Source organism: Anolis sagrei, chromosome 3 (assembly GCF_037176765.1).
Source record: "Anolis sagrei isolate rAnoSag1 chromosome 3, rAnoSag1.mat, whole genome shotgun sequence".
Lineage (NCBI taxonomy): Eukaryota > Metazoa > Chordata > Lepidosauria > Squamata > Dactyloidae > Anolis > Anolis sagrei.
Window position 1 is genome coordinate 69,184,045 of NC_090023.1, and position 20,723 is coordinate 69,204,767.

At 39.3% G+C, this 20,723-nt stretch overlaps 1 protein-coding gene across 2 annotated transcripts; it reads right to left on the minus strand.

Annotated features, from left to right (window-relative positions):
• Positions 1-10,170: 10,170 nt before the first annotated feature.
• On the minus strand, positions 10,171-19,630 carry MIS18A (MIS18 kinetochore protein A). 2 transcript variants are annotated; one of them, XM_060770435.2, is made up of 5 exons: positions 19,382-19,630; positions 15,491-15,557; positions 14,123-14,245; positions 12,744-12,837; positions 10,171-11,772 (listed from the first exon to the last, which is right to left on the minus strand). In XM_060770435.2, exons 1-5 carry the CDS (start codon positions 19,578-19,580, stop codon positions 11,692-11,694), a joined length of 564 nt encoding a protein of 187 aa, XP_060626418.1. In that variant the 5' UTR covers positions 19,581-19,630; the 3' UTR covers positions 10,171-11,691. The 2 variants fall into 2 exon arrangements, with proteins under 2 accessions (XP_060626418.1, XP_060626416.1); XM_060770433.2 differs by having other exon boundaries at positions 19,367-19,630.
• Between the last annotated feature and the right edge of the window lie 1,093 nt (positions 19,631-20,723).

The window sequence follows — 20,723 nt, forward strand, 5'->3', positions numbered from 1 at the left end:
CAACCACATAACCACAGCAACCATCATCCAATCTACTGTTCTGTGGTGTCGTGGATTTCTAATTGACCATCATTACTGAGATAAGTGAGGGGGAGGCGAGAGCATATGCTATGGGTGCCATTTCCCACCATTAGAAATAGTAGCAGTTAGTAGCGCTTACTTGGGCTTGAAGTGTACAAAATACCAACCTTCAATTGAAGATTTAATCAATGAAATTCAGCAACAAAAATAGTCACAAATAGGCAGGTTAGTTAAAGAATTTCCCCTCCCCCTCACTTATCAAGACCAACAAAAGAAACCAACTGACTGATGAACAAAGAAGTCACTAAGCAGGTAAGTTAAATAGTTTTTGGTTTGTTAAGTACAGTTATATATTACAATCATACATTTTTGTTATTTAAACTATGAATATCATGAAATTATGGTGTTTTTTTCCCCTCAAAGTGACATTCCACCCAAGTTATGCTCCTTTTTTTGTGAATTTTGACACACCAAGCTCAAACGGTTGCCCATCATTGGGCTAGGGGGCTTTTGCACAATTGAAACTTGTGCACCTGTTGTGCCCGTACTTTGAGAAGTCAGACCATGGTAGTCCATACTCTTTTTACATCCAGGATGGACTAATGCAACACGTTCTACGTGGAGTTGCCTTTGAAGACTGTTCGGAAGCTTCAAATAGTCCAGCGAGAGGCAGCCAGGCTAATAACTGGGGTGGCATACAGGGAGCACACAACTTCCATGGCTGCCTGTTTGCTACCAGGCATAATTCAAAGTGCTGGCTTTGGCCTACAAAGCCCTAAACAGCCCCGGCCCAGTTTACCTGTCTGAACTCAGTTCCCTTTATGAATCACCGCAAGGACTAAGATCTTCTGAGCAGGCCCTGTTCTCTGTCCCGCCACTGTCACAGGGGTATTTGGCAGAAATGAGAAAGAGAGGGGGGGGGGCTTCTCAGTGATTGCCCCTTGGCTATGGAACTCCTTTCCTGTTGAGACTACATCAACCCCCTCCCTCCTGTGGAGCAGAAAGATGGTAAAAACCTTTGGGACAGTGCAATAAGGCAATAATACGAAACCTACTCCACAGACCAGAGTTGGCATGGTGTTTTGAGATGGTTTAAAACACTTGATTTTAAAGTAGATACAATCTGATTGTAGTGTTTGTGTATATCTTTAGTTATTTTGTGTTCTGGCATGGAATGCTTGCCATGTATACATTGTGCTCCGCCCCGAGTCCCCTTCGGAGTGAGAAGGGGGGAATAGAAATGTCTCAAATAAACAAATAAATAACGGTTTTAAAGTCATTGAACATTTTAATTTTATTTAAACTTGTTGAATCGTTGGCTGTTTGTAATGGTTCAATTTACTTTAATCACTTCAAATTTGAAAGCATGGTAACTGTTGCATTAAATGTATTTGTACATGTCCTTAAGAACCATGATATAGCGTGGGAGATAATTTTTTCAAATGTAAAGTTTTGAAAAAACAGAAATCTGATAGTGTTAACCCTGTAGCTATCTCATTTACAAGAAACTGGATTTGCTTAAACCCACAGCAAAAGAAATTTACTAGTTAAAGATAGTTACATTTCTGCCAGTGAGAGTGACTGGTGACCCTGAAAGAAATGTAGCATGTATTCCACGGGATTACTCAACCTTTGGGACTGATTTAAGCCTTTTGAAGGAATGCTACTTTCCTTCCTATGTAGCAACTTTGAAGTGAAGCCACAGAACTGATTAGTCTGGAATGTTGATTGAAGGGTCTTATTTTAAGAATGGCTCCAGTTACTCTGTCTTCAAAAGATTAACAGTATTCGAACAGGACAAGTAACCAGAATGTAACAGTTTTATTTTAAAATGGAGTTACCTAAACAAAGGGACAAAATTACACATACCCATGGTCTTGCACATTTTAGAGGAAAAAAAATCATTCATTTCCAAAACAAATAAGTTTCCAGAAATTAAAAGATTTCTCCCTTTAAAAAAGTAATTAATTATGTATCTCAATTATGCTAATTTGAAGTAAGTTGAAATGAAGTTCTGAAGTTTGGATTACTGCAAAGCCATCCCAGGCAGACCCCATGAATCCAACAAGTGTCGCTATTCCAGGAACAGAAATACAGAAATATGAACTACTAGCCGCCCCCTGTCATGCATTGCTGTGGCCCAGCCTGTGTATATGTGTTTTGTGTGTGTGTGTGTATTTGTGTATATGTGTATTTATGTGGTTGTGCACATATGTTGTAATGTAATGTATTTTTTTTTTGCTTTTTAAGTCTCTTCCACTGTGTTTTTCAGTGTTTCCTTCTGAAAATAATGAGCCCTCCTCCGTAAATTACCTGCTTCTCTCTTTTATCTCGCCCGAGTTTTTAATTAGTTTTAATCAGTTTGTCTTTTAATCATTACATGTAGTCCACCCATTGTTACTGTGCTTGTGTATATTGTAATTTTTATATTGTTATGTATTCATATGTTTTATGCAACTGTGTTATTGTTTATTGTTCGCGTTTTTGGTTGTGTTTTGATTTTTCTTTATTGTAATTGTCATTTGGACTTGGCCTCGTGTAAGCTGCTTCGAGTCCCCATCGGGGAGATAGTGGCAGGGTATAAATAAAGATGATGATGATGATGATTATTATTATTATTATTATTTGTGTGATGGTTACTCATTGGCCTAGTAGGTGTCTTGTGTCCAAATTTGGTGTCAATTTGTCCAGTGGTTTTTGAATTATATTAATCCCACAAACAAACATTACATTTTTATTTATATTTACATTTTTTTGGGTTGCTGTGAATTTTCCAGGCTGTATGGCCATGTTCCAGCAGCATTCTCTCCTGACATTTCACCCACATCTATGCCAGGCATCCTCAGAGGTTGAGAGATCTGTTGGAAACTAGCCAAGCGAGGTTTATATATTTGTGGAATCATGTCCAGGGTGGGAGAAAGAGCTCTTGTCTGCTTGAGGCAAGTGTGAATGTTGCAATTGGCCAGCTTGAGTAGCACTGAGTAGCCTTTCAGCTTCAAAGCCTGGTTGATTTCTGCTTAAGGGAATCCTTTGTTGGAAGGTGTTAGCTGGCCCTGATTGTTTCTTGTCTGAAATTCCCCTGCTTTTAAGTGTTGTTCTTTAATTACTGTCCTGATTTTAGAGTTTTTTAAAATATTGGTAGCCAAATTTTGTTCGTTTTCATGGTTTCCTCCTTTCTGTTGAAATTACTTGTGGATTTCAATCACTTCTCTATATAGTCTGACATGGTGGTCAGACTACAATTGCAATTGCAACATTGACACTTGCCTCAAGCAGACAAGACTTCTTTCCTCCCACCCTGGACATTCCACAGATAGATAAACCGCACTTGCCTTATTTCCAACAGACCTCACAACCTCTGAGGATGCCTGCCATAGAGGTGGGTAAAATGTCAGGAGAGAATGCTTCTGGAACATGGCCATAAAGCCCAGAAAACTCACAGCAACCCAGTGATTTCAGCCATGAAAGCCTTTGCCAACATATTGGTTTTTCTGCTTGTCAAGGAGCTGTTAAAGACATGGGCTATTTATTCAAATATAAGAGACAGCTCTGTGGATGTTCAATCTATTTTATAGGTTCCCCAGTGGTATTATGTAACAGCGTCAACGGCGCCAGCAAAATATATTTGTATTGGGACTCTACTGAGGCGATACCATGATTCATTTGGAAATGTTTTCATTCAGAATCTTCTTTAAGAAACGCCACCAGGTTATTCAAGGGAATTGCTGCTTTATGGGTATAGAGTGCCGTGGTATTACATCTTTATTCCAGTGGCCTATCTTGGGAGAAAAATAGGGTATAGATTAAATCAGTCAGACAGTCAAATCTTGGATTTTCTTTTGCAATGGAAGGTTTAGTTCCCTTTCTAAATAATACTGGGAATCTTTAATTAAAAATTCTTACACAGCATTTCTTTAAAAGTATCTTCTCATTGGGTAGCTGAGTTATCATGGTAAGATGGCTGTGTGCTCATAGACTCCATAATATGGGTGCTAAGGCTTCCAGGCCCTAAAACTAGGCTGGAAGGCAAGCCCAATGAGGCTCCTGAGACCTCGTGGTTTATCATTCTCTGGAATTATCAGAAGAATTATCCCACACTAAGAAATACATAGAAAGTTATGATCATTGAGTTCACTCATGAATGGGAACTTACTTTGGAGTTTATATTGAATATACGAGGGACACTTTTGAGTACACACTGTGTTTGAAAAGTCTTCATTTTTATGTACATTTCAATGACAATGGTTGGGGAAAGTTATTTGCTCTTCACCCTGCAAGTAAGCGCCATTAGTAACAACCTGCCAGCTGGTGTTGAGCCTCTCCACCTTTAAAACAGTTCCACAGTTTCGGCCACAGTGCTGTCATGGGTGCAACGAGCCAGACCTTGAAACTGCAAGGCCATTAAATGCTGATCAAGGTGGCCAGTTGCAACATTAACACTTGCCTCAAACTGACAAGAGTTCTTTCTCCCAACCTGACATTCTGGCGATCAGTATTTTAAAAACTCTCAAATCATAACAGTAAACAAAGAACAACACTCAAAAAAGGGAATTCCAGACAAGAAACCATCAGGGCCAGCTAATCATCTCCCAACAAATGATTCCCCCAGACAGTAAGAAGTCAGACCTTGAAACTGCTGGGCCATTAAATGCTAATCAAGGTGGCCAATTAAAACATTCACATCTTCCTCAAGCAGACAAAGTTCTTTCTCCCACCCTGAAGATTCCATAGATATATAAACCCTACTTTACTTGTTTCCAACAGACCCCTCAACCTCTGAGGATGCCTGCCATAGATGTGGGTGAAATGTAAGGAGAGAATGCTTCTGGAACAAGGCCATACAGCCTGAAAAATGATCAGCACTTTTTTTCTGTGTCAGGAGCGACTTGAGAAACTGCAAGCTGCTTCTGGTGTGAAAGAATTGGCAGTCTGCAAGGACGTTGCCCAGGGGATGCCCGGATGTTTTATCATCCTTGTGGGAGGCTTCCCTCATGTCTCGGCAATGGGGAGCTGGAACTGATAGAGGGAGCTCATCCGCATTCTCTCCGGATTCGAACCTGTGAACTATCGGTCTTCAGCCCTGCAAGAGTTTAAGCCATTGCACCACCAGGAGCAACCCACTGCTGCCAAGCTATTTATTCCTTACCAACATAGCAAAATTAAATTATTTTTAAAGAATATAGAATAGGTCCCTTATGAAAAGAAACCATCCACTTAAGAGATAACAAGTCCCTATCAGTTTCACTAAACTGATGAGAATTTTCTCATACATTCCAAGCTAAGCTGTGGCAAACTGAAATAAATAACAATGCCTCCCATTACTTTCTCTATAGGTTTTTCTGTATGTTTGGGAAACCAAGCTTCTCTATGCAATCTGAAACAAAGGAGTAATAGTCCAAAGCGTGGAAGCAAAAGAGAGCAGATTACACCACCTTGTGGTGGCATTACTAACAAATACACCAGCATGCTCAAAGAGGACACTGATGGTTTATGGGACATGTGAAGTAAACTTGTAAAGTCAGAGTTAAATTACTCTTACATTAAAATTACTTCTCACGGAAGATACTGTTCTGAATTGGTTTCAACATCTGCATCTCAACTAGTCTCTAAACTGGTTTTCTCAGGTCCATGATGGTAGGCCGTGACTGTACTACCACCTCAGTCTTACTTAGAGTAGATCCATTGAAATCAATGTGACTTCATCACCAGAACTCAACTGCTTCTGTCCCGTTGACCTCAATTGCTCTACTCCAAATAGAATTAATATTGAATTTAGACCACAACCCAATAGTAGCAGTGTAATTTGATTTAGACTAATGTTCACAACAGGGTATTTCGTACTCTGGAATCTAATTTGGAGAATACTTTTCTGTTTGATAGTCCGCATGCCCACCTAGTCCTAATTTTTGATAGAAGTTTAAAACATTTACACAGGACTTCCTTTTTACAGGGAACATATGTATATTTGTGTCTTGTATATGGCAAAATTGTGTATTGTATATATTTTGTTTTATTGTAGTACCCCACTTTGAAATGTTTAGATCAGCCCATTATTTAATTTAGATCAATCTTTACTATATTTTCTGAAATTAAGGCTTAGAGAGCAAGCTCTAAACTTTCTATACCTATGGGAGCAATTCTCATGGTTTCAACAGCATGCATCAACTATGTCCTCTCCAGGAATTGTCTAGGTCCACTAGGTGATTTTATGGGACACTTCTGCTGGAAGTTGCCATAAAATCTAGGACTTAGCATACTTCTCTGGGAATTTTCTATGTTCTCTATGGCTATCCTATGGTAAATTTCAGCAGGTCATTTCACTATACTAGAGTCACCCCATTGAATCAGGATGAGTTACATAAGTATTGGCTCACTGATCAACATTTTGGTCTACTCTAGTGCAAATGAGAGTGCCATTATGGTGTAGCAATCTGCGTGTTGGACTAGAACTCCGGGATGCCAGAGTTCAGATCCCTTAACCAAATCTCTCTCTCTCTCTGCCTCAGGGATTAATAAACCTCATTTGCAGAAAGGTTGGCAAGAAAACTTGAAGTCAGAGTCAACTTTGGGGCTCATAACAAGATGTGGAACTTACCAATAAGACTCAGGTCCTAAAATTTTAGTTCCATGTTCAAATATTTTAACCAAAAGGAAAATTAAAGAACACAGAGTAAAATTTGTAAGATTCTGGTTTCTAAATCAAAATTGTTGCAGCTTTTAAAATGTATGCACATGACGGTCTTACAGGAACTTATTTGTAAACAAGACTCATCATCCCCCAAAATGGGTTCTTCCCCCCCCCCCCCCCCACTGTGTTACAAGCAAGAGGACTCAGCACCACAACACTGAAGGGATGATTCAACTGCTTTGCCAATAAATATTTTCCTCCTACCTTCTTAAAGTCCACGCACAAGGTTGAAATTAATGCAGAAATTCTTGGCTTTGAAACAAGCTTTTAGTGATGCCAATAGCGGTTTTAAGTGAGGTTGCTCTGTGCTCGCTCTATGCTTGGAGAATTGGAATCATCACTAGACTGCAAGGGCATTCACTACCCTTTACATTTAAATAATACAGTGTCAACTTCTAAAATAATTATTTCAAGACAGGACGATATAAGACTTGGAACCACGGAGAAGAAGATTGGGAAGTCAGAAAACCCTTTCACAACCTCTATGCCCTCTCTCTTTTTTCCTCCCCAGATACCCTTTATCTTTTCCCAAGACTTTCCCAACCCTCCCCTATCCAGCACGAGCCCCGGACCCTAATCCTCTAACCCTTTTCCCACTTCCTTTTCCCTTATTTTACCTTACCCTCATTTCTTCTTTTGTTTTTTATTTTTTAATCAAACAACTGTAAGAAAAACCCTTTAATAAAAATTATTATAAAAAATAAAATAATTATTTCCCTTATAGCTCTAAGAATCTCTCACTTTTTTAAAGAAACATCAAGTTGATTGTGAACTATTACTCTAGCAAGCCTCTACCAACTACATAGGCTTGAGCAAAAGGCAAAAAAAACAACACACACACACACACAAAAACAACAACAACAAATGGAGAAGGCAGGATAAAAGTAGTTGTAAATATGGGGTGAAAGAATGAAGAGGAAACACCAAGGCTGATAAAGTATACATTTGGATTTTTTCAGTTTTGTTCGTGTGTGTCTTTTCTCGGTTTGCTGGAGTTATGAGTTTGCATTCATAGACATGTGCCTGAAAACACCCCTTGTGTTTCTATCAGGGAGCAATCTTGCATCTTGTGGCCACAGCTCATGTGGCTGAGATATACACCACTCATATAGTCTTCTGGCCACACAGGTGTGAAGAGGACTTCTACATTGTGTAGCAGTACATGATAAAAATCTTAGCTTTTAAAAATATAGAATGGAATAACTTTGTCATTGTACATTGTACAACGAAATCAAATGCTTTCCCTAGCACACATCACAAAAACAACTCCCAATTTGCTCCAATATGCTGCATTGTAACTTTTATGTTGTAATCTCCAAAGTAAGTCTCATGTTCTTCTATGAATGCAGAGCTCCTTCTTATAAAGCCTCCTTAGCAATCTGCACGGAGGACCTTTAGCAATATATATATATATATATCAGTTGCATATCCTGCACTTTATCCCATGCCCTCTCTCCATTATTGGAGCTGGCACTTATTTTATTCCTAATGTTTACAGCTTGGCCATGTTTACCACCAGTTGAAGTTTTATATGTGCATGTGTTTTATTTTATTGTATTTTATATTGTACTCACTTTTATGTTTTGTTTTTAGGCACTTTGTGCCATCTGTAAGCCACCCTGAGTCCCTTTGGGGAGATGGTGGCAGGATATATGGCCAGTGTCCATTGTATCTTAAAGACTGTCTCTCCTTCTACCATCATTGGATGTCGCCACGACCATCCCAACGCGATTTGCTCTATATACCGGGTCCTAGGGAAGTGCACTTGGAAAGCACCATACGCAGGGCCTTCTCTATTTCTGCCCCTGCCTTATGGAATTCCTTGCCTCCCTATTTGAGAGCCATGCGTGACTTAGGGCATTTTATCCTAGCACTTAAGACCTGGCTTTTTACTAGAGCATTTGACCCATGTTAATTTTAATATTTGTATGTATTTTATCCTGTATAATTTCTGCAATATAAATCGCCTGGAGCATTTCGGATGGAGGGAGATTAATAAGTAATTAAAGATGATGATGATGATATAAGAATATGAATAACTGTGAGATCAAGACTTTTGGGAGTAGGTTTTGATAGTTTTTAATCAGTTTTATTGTTTTCATTGCTCATATGTTTTAGCTCTTTTTATAATTTGATGCGGTGTGTTTTATTATGTCCATCTGGCACTGAATTTTGCCAGAGTTTTCTAAGCCTCCTTGAGTCCCCTGCAAGGTGAGAAAGGCCAGGCAAAAATGAAGTAAACAAATAAAGTTGTTATTACTATTACTATTATTACATACACTGAGTCCTTTCATATAGGGATGAGAATGTATGGCTTACATGTATTTATTTAATTCTAAGACACACATTAATTTCAGTATCATCAACAGAAAAAGCTCTGTCTCTCCAAAACCTCCAATTCTAAGGTGCATTCTATTTACATATGTGTTTATAAGGGGGGGGGGGGGAGGGAAATGTCTTAAGAGTTGATGAAACACAGTAATAGAGGGAATGAATGTAATGTATAGTAAGCCTATGTGGGGTTGCAGGTCATTCTCATGTTTTTTCACCTGAACCATTCTTAGGCCTTGGTGAGTTTAACCACCAGGTCAACAGGAAATTTATGATTATGTAAAATGAATATGCAGGACTAAAAAGCAGAGGGACATTTCCTCTGTCCCTTTGCAAGGAATATCATAGAAATGACTATCGCAAACCACTGTACTAGGTTACACATTCATTACCTTCCATCAATGCTCTAACAAGCAAATGTGTGACCATACTGAAAAACATTGAGCTCACCTTGAAATGTGTCAAAAAGCATCCCTTCATGAGCTGCCAACTTCAGAGCATCCCATCAGGTGACATTTAATTTTGATAATGTCTTTAAGGGTCTTGAATGATTTTTTAAAATATCCTTTAATTTCTATCCGATTTTAGTTTTGAATGTGATTTATACTAATATTCCACATTTTATGCCATGCACTGAGTTCAAGGAAGAAAAGATGGAGCAAAAATTGAAGGAATGAAATGTGCCGCCTCATTTCAAATTCCCACCATTGGATGACATTACCATCCTTTATGATAACCTTTACATGGGATTAGCTTTATAACTGCAACCTTCAAAAACCTACCAAAACCCACTCCCAAACCTGGAGAGCAGTACTGAGGACATGAGACCATTCCTTGTCCTGATGTTCTTCTGACTCAAATGAGATTTTTTTTTTCAGTGGGAGGCAGATAGCTGTAGGAAAAGGAGGACTTGCCCCCTTCATTTCTCAGGTTATTTTACCATCCAAATTAATAACAACTATACAGCGGGCTATGCTCTGATTTATATGTCTCCTAAAGTTGGATCTGTTTGATTCAAGACCTTTTCTAGCTTCCTACTGTGGATTTTAAAACTTTTCAGATTTTGCATGCTTCAGTTCAATATAATTGTAAAAGTGGTCTAGGAATTACATAAATGCTGAATAAATGAGTTGAGTCATCATTTCCAATTTTTATTCACACTACCAAGACGCATCTTACCAAAACAACGTGAGAACAAACTGTTACAAATGCTATAATAAATGTGTTTAGTTGTCTTGAAGCTGCCACAGCACCTTTTGTTTTGTGAGAGAAAAGGTAAAATGTCTGCTTGAGCTTCCTGCTTCATGACACCTATTAATACAACAGTCTATTTCGCAAGGCTTCTCTTGATGAATGGGGGCTGGTTTTAAAAAAGAAAACAAGAGATGAAACCCTATGATGCATCTGAATTAAATGAACAGAATGTTCTATAACATAATAAGAAATCTAATGACTAATGCCATCCCAGGTTATTTGAAACATAAAAGCTATTCAGCTTTAGCAGACCTCACGAAGCTTCACATTCTGGAGGATGAGATGCTTATCAATAAGCACCAAGACTTGCAATAAAGAAGGTCTATTTAGTTTTATATCTCTGCTCAATTATAAATTCCCATTTTTATTGAAACATTGCTGCGCATTTCCATTTATTCAAGTCTCTTGATTTCAAAATAACAATAGAAAACAATCCTTTATATCATAAAATTACAAAACTGAGCTTAAGTTCTATAGCATTTCTGTTACTTTATTTACAAAGATAAAAGGCGAAATCCAATTTCAGTCCTGGATTTGAGATAACCCATAGAAATCAATCAGTATTGCTTAATAAGTCTCATTTTAATTGCTTAATAAGTTTCATTTTTGTCCTAACATAGCTGCAGTTAGGACAAAAACTGGATTTAGCTCAATGTATTACTTGAAAAAGAGGAAACGCAAGGTTTCTGACATGCCCAGGTTCTTCTGGAAGATTTAAACATTATTCTTGCATTATAGAGCAAAGGATGCAATAATTAAATCATTTGAACAATTTCTGCTTGAGTAAAAAAAAACTTCACAGATGAAGGCTCAGGTGACATCTATATTATATCTAAATGTAGACTAAAGAGCGGTTATCATACACAGAAGGTTTAAGTACCGTGCCATTGATCTCCAGGCATTGATCTCCTAAGACCCCTTAGGGCAAACTTCAGCCCTCCAGGTGTTTTGGATTCAACCTCCACAATTCCTAACAACTTACTGACTGTAGGAATTGAAGTCCAAAACACCTGGAGGGCCCAAGTTTGCTCATGCCTGCCTTAAAGGTTCCAGCATCCTTGAAGGATAATCACATTTTTTCTTAAACTGACAAACTGATGTCACAAACTATATACAGAATCAAAAGCAGAAAGCCAACATGAACACTGAAAAAGATCTCAGTCATTCAGGAAATTAAAGAGATTTTTGATGAACAGGATCTCTGAAGAATCTCTTCAGTTCCCCAGAAGTATTTTCCTTCCTGGGAAACCTGTATTTGCAGCCTGCCAGAGACTGAGCTATATTCTGAGTTTTTAAGTGGCTAATTCTTTCAGTGATTCAACAAACTCCAAGGAGTATGTGTCATCAACACCAAAGTTATGTAACAATATTAACATTAGTAAGGTTCATGGTCTTTTTCAGCCAATGTTATGAAGAGATGCAAAACTTGATTCAACTACAGACAACCGTTGCTCCAATGCTTTCAATATTGTTTCTGCCTGTTAAACAAAAGAAAAGAATTTTATTTCATTATATATTGCTCGATGCTAAATAATAAAGAATAAAGCAGGATTCTGGACACTGGGGGAGTTATTTACTCTCTGAAGGCCAAAGTAGCCGATTTCAAGATGGACATCAAATGCCACTTCATCCAAGCAAAACCCAAGCTTCCAGCACCAACTTGGACAAAAACTCATTATGGCATTTATGAACCATTTCAAGCAATGTGGCTTGAAACAACAACAAAAACTGCCAAGAGTTGATATTCTATAGCTACCAAAAACATTCTAAGTAATGCAATTGCAAAACAAAGTGAAGTGTTGTTGTGAAGGAGAATATGTTACTGTAACAATCAAGTGAAATTTGGACAAAGATTCCGCTATTGTTTTTATTTTGAACTAAAACTTGTCAGGTTATGTTAATGTGCCAATCTATACTACATGTCACTGGCAATATTCCTTTGGACAAAATGCTGGCATTAGTTAATGCCACCATGCCTAACATTTAACCATACCCTATAGCACGCAATAGCTTCAGTCTCAATTTCTTCTAGATTAGTTGTTCATTTTGAAAAATGAGCCCTGCCCCAATATCTGTTTTATATTCAGTATGCAAACTGTTTCATGTTTTTATCACAAAGTGCAAAATTCTTGTATATTCCGCAGCTAATGTATTGCTTCTTTAGGTCTCTCCGCTAAGGAGGACTGAAGGCAACAAGAGGAGTCTCTGCCACATCTTAACACACTGTCCGAGGCAAACAAAACTACCTCTTTAGAACTAGATTTTTATGTGCAGATCTTCACCCCATGTATGCACAAGCTGAATCTTTTATTTCTTCCCACAGTATTTGTTAAAAAGTGCTACTGGCATACTTCGCTCAATGGTAAGTTTTAGAAAATAATTAGCTCTACATAATTCGTTTCATGGGGGGAGGGGGAGAGAAAAATGCAAACATAAATCACTAGCTTACCCTTCCTAGTGATTCTTCTAAACTAGCTCGACTTTCAAGGGTGAGAGGTTCCTCATCAATTTCAGCTTTCTGTTCTGAGGATCCTAAGATGTAACTGAGGCAAGATATGGTTAAAAGTAGCATCACAATCACACAATACAAACTTGAAATTAAACCAACTGAATAGTCATTTGCTAGTAAATAATTACATTTATAGCAGAGATACAGAAAAAGTACCTATTATATCAGAGGTGGAAATAAGGGGGTCTTCGAGAAATTGTTACACTATAATTCCCAACATTCATCTCCAAAAGCCATGCTTATAAGATCCGATGGAAGATGCAGCCTAATATCCAGAAGGTTGCATTAATTTCTTGATCGCATTAATTTCTTGATTGTTGGGCCACACCTCCAGGACTATAATATCTAAGTGGCCAGATTCCCTATACTTCATGTAACACCTCTGGCAGAGCTGGAATGAACAGTATAATCATATGGCAGACAAGGAAATTAATCCCATCCCAATATTTAGAGGCAAATATGGAGTATTTGTACTATCTGCCACTTACTAAGGTGAATCTCCCACAAAGAAATTGAGGGTTATCTATACAGAGTTGGATTGGCAAATTGCTATGACACAAAACCATAAATTTCAGTGTTATAATTGGAGATAATGATTAGTATTTTGCAGCTACAATGCCTAAGACTAATAGCCATTGAACAATGAACAAAAAAAATGTCCCAGTCCTTGAACAACTAGAAGACTTTACTAATGAAGTGCAATAGTTATGACAATGCACCCTCCTATCATTCATGTTTTAGTTTTTTTCATCCAGAAGCAAAACAAGAATTTTAAGAATTATTACATGCTATTAAAATTATAGTTAGCTCTAATAAAAATACTTACCTTGTTTTATAAGTACAAAGGATTGAAATGCCAGCAAAACTAATGAAAATTGATTGTTTCCTAGAATACACATCTAAGAAGTATTTAAATAGCCAGTAATGAAAGTATGGAAACTACATTTGCTTCAGAAAAGGCAGCACATGGCACAGTATTGTCTTTTCTTTAAAATACATTTTAGTTATCTATTATCGGCAAAGATGCACTAAGGATACCAGAAAGGGCAACAGACAGATGTTTCTTTCATAGCTGATTCTGATATCATCATCTGTTATTAGTATAGGCCACAAAAATGAAGTAGTGCCTTGGGAAGAGCATTAGCCTAAAGAACAATTCTCCATAAATTTAAAGAAAGGAAAAATGCATAATTTTCAAATGTCATGCAAGGAAGAACCAGCTTGAAAGAGTTCTTACAATTTAAATACTAATGTTCAATATATAAAAGATAACTGGGCAAGTACATATATCTAGAAAACAGAATGAGTGCTTTTCTCACCTGTCTAGGGAGTCAACATTCAAGCAAAATAAATCTCGTTTATAGTCCAGATGTCTTGGTGTGCATCTGTAAATGCTTCCAAGTGTCATCTTGCATCCAGAGCAAAACAAGGTTTCAATCATGCTGTAAAACAAAATCTTTAGCTTACATTTCAAAACATGCCTACATTCTACTTCAAATATTTACGAAGAAATGAAAGAAATAGTATCAAGGAATAACAGCTGAATCATCAATTCTTTCTCTACATTTTACACATAATATATATTTTATTCTCATAAAAACCCTGTGAGGCAAGTTAGATTAAGAAACAGCAATCAGTTTCAATTCAGCCGTCGGTAGAAGAGAACTTGACCCTGGGTTCCACCAGCAGGAAAACATAAAAGTTTAACATTTTGTACTACAACTTCCAGTCTCCCCCAGCCACCACAGCCACTGGCCATTAGTCATGAGCCTGAAATTTGTCCTATTCGTTTCATTCGTGTTTCTGTTTTGTTCCGTCCATTCAGATGGCATGAAGTGGAAAGGCCCCTCCTGAAACGAAAATGCAGTCAATACAGAAGATAGACGGGCCTACTTTTTGGATGGATTGTGTGGGGCCTGGCTTGGCCTGCAGCCACGCACTGAGTAAGGAATGCTCCTTACTTGGTGCTCAGCTGCAGGCCCTGAGAGGCCCGGATGCGTAGGCCCATAGCCTGCACCCATAGGCCCAAAGCCCGCACCTGTAAGTGAAGCTACCACCCCCCCCCTCAAATAATGAAAATGAAAAAGAAAAAAAATCTGACCTCTCGATTTTGGGAGGCTCAGATGAAAACGGATCAGGGTTCCCACCAAAAGCCGGGACATGAAATGAATCAAGGTAAGTCCCGAATGCACATGACTACTGGCCATGCTATCTGAATGTTCTGGTATTTGTAGCCCAAAATGGTAAAATGTGAAACTTTAATCAGAAACTCTAGTGGCTGTATCATACTAACTTCTATTTCAGGGATAATTTCTTTCTTCTTAAATATGTACACAAAATGGTGATGGGGTGCACAGATTTATGTGTCTATATTTAACAAACAAAGCCTAAGAATGTTGCCCTAACATGTAGGTAAATATAAGGATACAAGCATTTAGGTTTAGAGAGAATGGCAGAAATTTATACACACTGCATCCATTTCAGTCCACACAATTCAAACAGTCACAAAAGCCACCTATGGTTTTAAGGACAAAGCCCATACAAAACTTGGCTCAAAAGAACCAGCATGAGTCTCTACACAATCTCTATTAGTTTGCACAATCGGTTTAAGTAAAAGATTGATCTAAAATAATTTATTTCCTGCTTGAACAGAAAAATTACTATGAAGATGTTGACTGCTTACGTACCAGCCATATTCACCTGCCTGGGTCGAAAGTTTTTGCTCTTTGTCCACAGAGACATTGAGGGTGACACCTGAATTATTAAAGACACAAATTAGTAACAACATTGAACTGTCCTCATAAATATACTAGATTTGCATAGCTTCTGGGTCATAAAAACAGACTGCAGTGTAGTATACTGAATCTATGAAAATATTTGCATCCCTTTGGCTGGTAAAGCATCACTTGAGAGATACTTGTAACGTGACTGCTATTATTTTAAAAATACAGTGCAATTCTAAATCTTATGGGATCTAATGGGCAGAGGTCTGCTGAAAGAAGTGAACATATACCATGGTATTAATGTATATGCACCTTAATTTCTCTAAAACAGCTGGTTGGTTTTACAGTATGTTCCCATCCTGCACTGTACCTGCATCTGATAAAATGAGCAAAAAGAGCAACAATCCAGAAAAGTGTTTGCTATAATAAAAATGTTGGTAAAATGGGCCCTTGGTATTCTCTGGGGTTTGGTTACAGGACTTGTGTGGATACCAAAATCTGTGGCTGCTAAAATCCCATTATATAAAATGGTGTGCTAAAATGGTGCCCCTTACACAAAATTACAAAATCAAGGCTTACTTATAGGAATTTTGGGGGATATTTTGAGGCTATGGATCATTGAATCCATGGATACCAAGAATTGACTGTACATAAATACGGGGCTACATTCATTACCTGGGTATATATTTGTGTGTGTGTGTGTCTGTGGCTCCTCCTTTCCTTCCTCCGTTTTCCTCATATACCTTCTTCCTCTTTCCTTTCTTTTTCGCTTGCTTTCCACTCTTCTTTCTTTAGAATTTTTGTTCCCTTCCTTCTTTCCTCCGCTCATATCTTTTCCCCTTTCCTCTCTTCCATTTTTTTCTTCTCCCCCTCTCTTTCCCTTCTTTTTCTTTCTTTTCTCCCTTCCGTCATACACGTTACCTAGCAACAGCCAATCCACTTCACTTCCTTCCTTTCCCAGTATCACAATGGGCCACTTCACCTAGCAACATCAAAAATGCTTTGGTTCTTTTCTTTCTCTCTGCTGTGGGTCCAAAAGGAGTGAATTTTAAAAGACTCAACCCCCTCATGGACACCATGAATATGGACATGCTTACACAAAAAATGTCAATTATCCATTATAGAACTGACTGGAGTAAAGTTATAGAATTCATAAAAGAAGAAAACTCAGGAAGTTATATTATTAAAACATAAACGAAACTCAACAGATCTGTCTGTGAATCAGATGACAAAACCTAAACAAGACTGAGGAGAAATCAAGGAATCTGCAACCTGGAGAGACCTGGAAATCTTTTTTTTCTTTTCTTTTTTTGAGTCAGTCTTTACTGCTTCTTTAACTTCCTATTTTTCCTTTATTCACATTGTTCCCATCTTTTTATGTAATGAGATAAAACTGCCCCCTTTCTTAGGGAACTACTATTCTCAATAAAAATAATTTTAAAAAATTCAACCCTTCAATTATGTGTGCCAAGTTTGGTCCATATTCATCAGGCCATGTAGGAGCCTTTGTGGTGCAAACCAATCAACATTTATAGCAGCTTTTTAATATACTGTATAGAGAGATTACTTTTTAAACTGTGAGTTGATTTGGGTTCCAATCTTGGGGGGAAAGTAGGGTATAAATAAATAAATACAAGCAGTCCCTGAGTTACAAACAACAGATGACTCATAGTTAAGAACAAGGGTGAGACAGCAGTAAGGGAGAGAAATCTCCTTCCAGGAAAGGAAATTAACTCCTGGAAGAGTAGATGGGTATAAATAAACATCATCATCTTCGTCATCATCATGATGGAAATGGATATTAATTGGAGTTATTAATTGGGGTTTTTAATCTGGTGCTATTGTTTATATGTACTTTTGCTTTAATGTAATTGTTTGGGACTTGGTCTCATGTTAGCTGCCCCGAGTCCCTGGTGGCGGAGTATAAATAAAGTTTTATTATTATTATATTATTATTACAAGAGTTCTTTCTCCCACCTTGGACATTTCACAGATATATAAACCTTACTCTCCTAGTTTCCAACAGACCTCACAACGTCTGAGGATGCCTGCCATAGATGATGATAATAATAATAATAATAATAATAATAATAATAATAATAATCTTTATTTCTACCCCGCCACCATCTCCCCGATGGGGACTTGGAGCGACTTACATGGGGCCAAGCTCGGATAGATGTGGGGGGAATTCTTCTGGAACATGGCCATACAGCCTTTAAAACTCACAGCACCCCAGTAATTCCGGCCATGAAAGCCTTCAACAACACAACAGCAAAGAGTCTCAATGTGTTTGAATGACAAGCATATTTATCATAGCACAAGTTTTTATGTACTACTAGCCGTCCCTTGCCATGCGTTGCTGTGACCCAGTCTATGTATGTGTGTTTGTGTGTGTATATATACATACATGTGTATGTATATACAGGGTGAGGCAGCTTAACTTCCTTTTTTAAAATGCGCACCAGTTGGTTGAAGATGTAGCGGAGCGCTAGTAGTCTCGTTTGAGAGGCGGGAGTATAAAGTTTTGTCCTGACAGTTCAGTCGCCATCATGCGTTGGAACAGTGAGGAGCGTGCTTTTGCCTTTGAGGAATATTTTTTGAGCGGATTTGGAGTGGCTGGCCCGCTCTCCAGATTTGGCCCCTTGTGATTTTTTTCTATGGGTTTTTTTGAAATCCCGTGTTTATGTGAACCGTCCAAGGACCCTACAAGATTTGAAGACCAACATCCAGGAAGAAATTGCCAACATAAAACCTGCTATGCTGGCAAGAGTCATGACAAAAGCCAGAAATCAGTTTACTCAGTGTATGGAGAATGGGGGACGTCATCTACCTAATTTGATCTTCAAAACTACGTAAAACAAAACTTTAGGTATTCATCTATATTACAAAAAAATAAAAATTTCTGATTCATACAATGGGTTTTATTAAGTTTTGAAAAAAGGAAGTTATACTGCCTCACCCTGTATTTGTGTATATGTATATATGTGGGCTTGTGTGTATATGTGGGTTTGTGTATGCGTTGTAATGTGTGTGTGTGTGTTTTTTTGTGGTTTTTAAGCCTCTTCTGCTGGGGGGACATGAGAGAAGCCTCCTCGCAGGATTGCAAGACATCTGGGTGTCCCCTGGGCAATGTTATTGTAGACGGCTGATTCTCTCGGTCCAGAAGCGACCAGAAGTGACTTGCAGCCTCTTCTGCTGTGTTTTTATGAGTGGTGGTCAGTCGTTGGCCTGATAGGTTTATTGTGTCCAAATTTGGTGTCAATTCGTCCAGTGGTTTTTGAGTTATGTTAATCCCACAAACGAACATTACATTTTTATTTATATAGACTAGCCATCCCCTGCCACGTGTTGCTGTGGCCCAGTCTGTGTATATGTGTTTTTGTATGTTTGCATTTGTGTTTATGGGTATATGTGTGTTTGCGTACACGTATGTGTGTGTGTGTGTATGCATGTGTGTATGTTGTTTTGCACATGCATTGTAATGTATTTTTTAATTTATGGCTTTAAAGTCCTTTCCGCTGTGTTTTCCACTGTTTTTATGAGTGATGATCACTCGTTGGCCTGATAGGTGTATTGTGTCCAAATTTGGTTTCAATTCATCCAGTGGTTTTTGAGTTATGTTAATCCCATAAACGAACATTACATTTTTATTTATATATATATAGATTATTATTATTATTATGATTAAGAGCAAACCTACAGACCCTCTCTTGTTCGTAACTTGGGGACTGCAGGAAGAGGGAGGGGGGAGGGGGGGCTGGAAAGGGCCTCTTCGTGTCGTGATCCTGCCTGTGACCCAAGCGAGGGGAGGAAGGGCCTGGCTCTCTCCCCGAGGCCCACCCCGCTGGCGCTCACTGTTGAGGAGGACGCAGCCGCTCTCGTCGTCGTGGGCCTCCCAGCTAAGGCTGTCCCCCACGGGCCGCTTGCAGCCGGCGCACAGGAACACCATGGGCGGCTCCTCCGCCTCGCCGTCGGGGCCCTCCCGCTCCCCGCCGGGCGCCTGGCTCTCCCCGGCCGCGGAGAAGGTCGACTCCTCAGGAGCCAGCGCCGCCATTGCTCCGTCTTAAGGCGCGCACCAGCCCACCCGCCAGCCCGGGCGCAGCCACGCCCCGCCCCCTGCTCCGCGCGCTCGTAGCGGAAGTCAGGGGCGCCGCTCTAGCACGCACACTCGCTTTCCTCCCTGGGTTGCCAGGCGACCCTCCTGGGAAAGGGTGCCCCTTTTCTAGCTGGGATGTTTAGAGGAGCGCCAAATATCCTTTGGGAGAAATGGCACCCTTGTTTATTCCTCAGCTGGGCAGTGTGTCCCTTATAAGGCTGGAAGGAATCATAGAATCAAAGAGTTGGAAGAGACCTCATGGGCCATCCATCCCAACCCCCTGCCAAGAAGCAGGAATGTTGCATTCAAATCACCCCTGACAGATGGCCATCCAGCCTCTGTTTAAAAGCCTCCTAAGAAGGAGCCTCCACCACACTCCGGGGCAGAGAGTTCCACTGCTGAACGGCTCTCACAGTCAGGAAGTTCTTCCTAATGTTCAGATGGAATCTCCTCTCTTGTAGTTTGAAGCCATTGTTCCGCGTCCTAGTCTCCAGGGAAGCAGAAAACAAGCTTGCTCCCTCCTCCCTGTGGCTTCCTCTCACATATTTATACATGGCTATCATATCTCTTCTCAGCCTTCTCTTCTTCAGGCTAAACATGCCCAGCTCCTTAAGCCGCTCCTCATAGGGCTTGTTCTCCAGACCCTTGATCATTTTAGTCGCCCTCCTCTGGACACATTCCAGCTTGTCAATATCTCTCTTGAATTGTGGTGCCCAGAATTGGACACAATATTCCAGGTGTGGTCTGACCAAAGCAGAATAGAGGGGTAGCATTACTTCCCTAGATCTAGACACTATGCTCCTCTTGATGCAGGCCAAAATCCCATTGGCTTTTTTTGCCGCCACATCACATTGTTGGCTCATGTTTAACTTGTTGTCCACGAGGACTCCAAGATCTTTTTCACACGTACTGCTCTCGAGCCAGGCGTCCCCCATTCTGTATCTTTGCATTTCGTTTTTCCTGCCAAAGTGGAGTATCTTGCATTTGTCACTGTTGAATCCCTCATTATAAGGCAGGCACGGGCAAACTTCGGCCCTCCCTCCAGGAGTTTTGGGCTTCAACTCCCACAATTCCTAACAGCCTCAGGTCCTTCCCTTAGGG

Bases quoted from the DNA above. Each gene is read 5' to 3' on its own strand.
- MIS18A (XM_060770433.2), bottom strand. From the start codon at position 19,580: ATGGCGGCGCTGGCTCCTGAGGAGTCGACCTTCTCCGCGGCCGGGGAG. The intron at 15,558-19,366 runs GTGGGCCTCGGG...TTAATAATTCAG, and splicing joins CAACAGTGAGCGCCAGCGGG to GTGTCACCCTCAATGTCTCT. The intron at 12,838-14,122 runs GTGAGAAAAGCA...ATCTTGCCTCAG, and splicing joins AATGTTGACTCCCTAGACAG to TTACATCTTAGGATCCTCAG.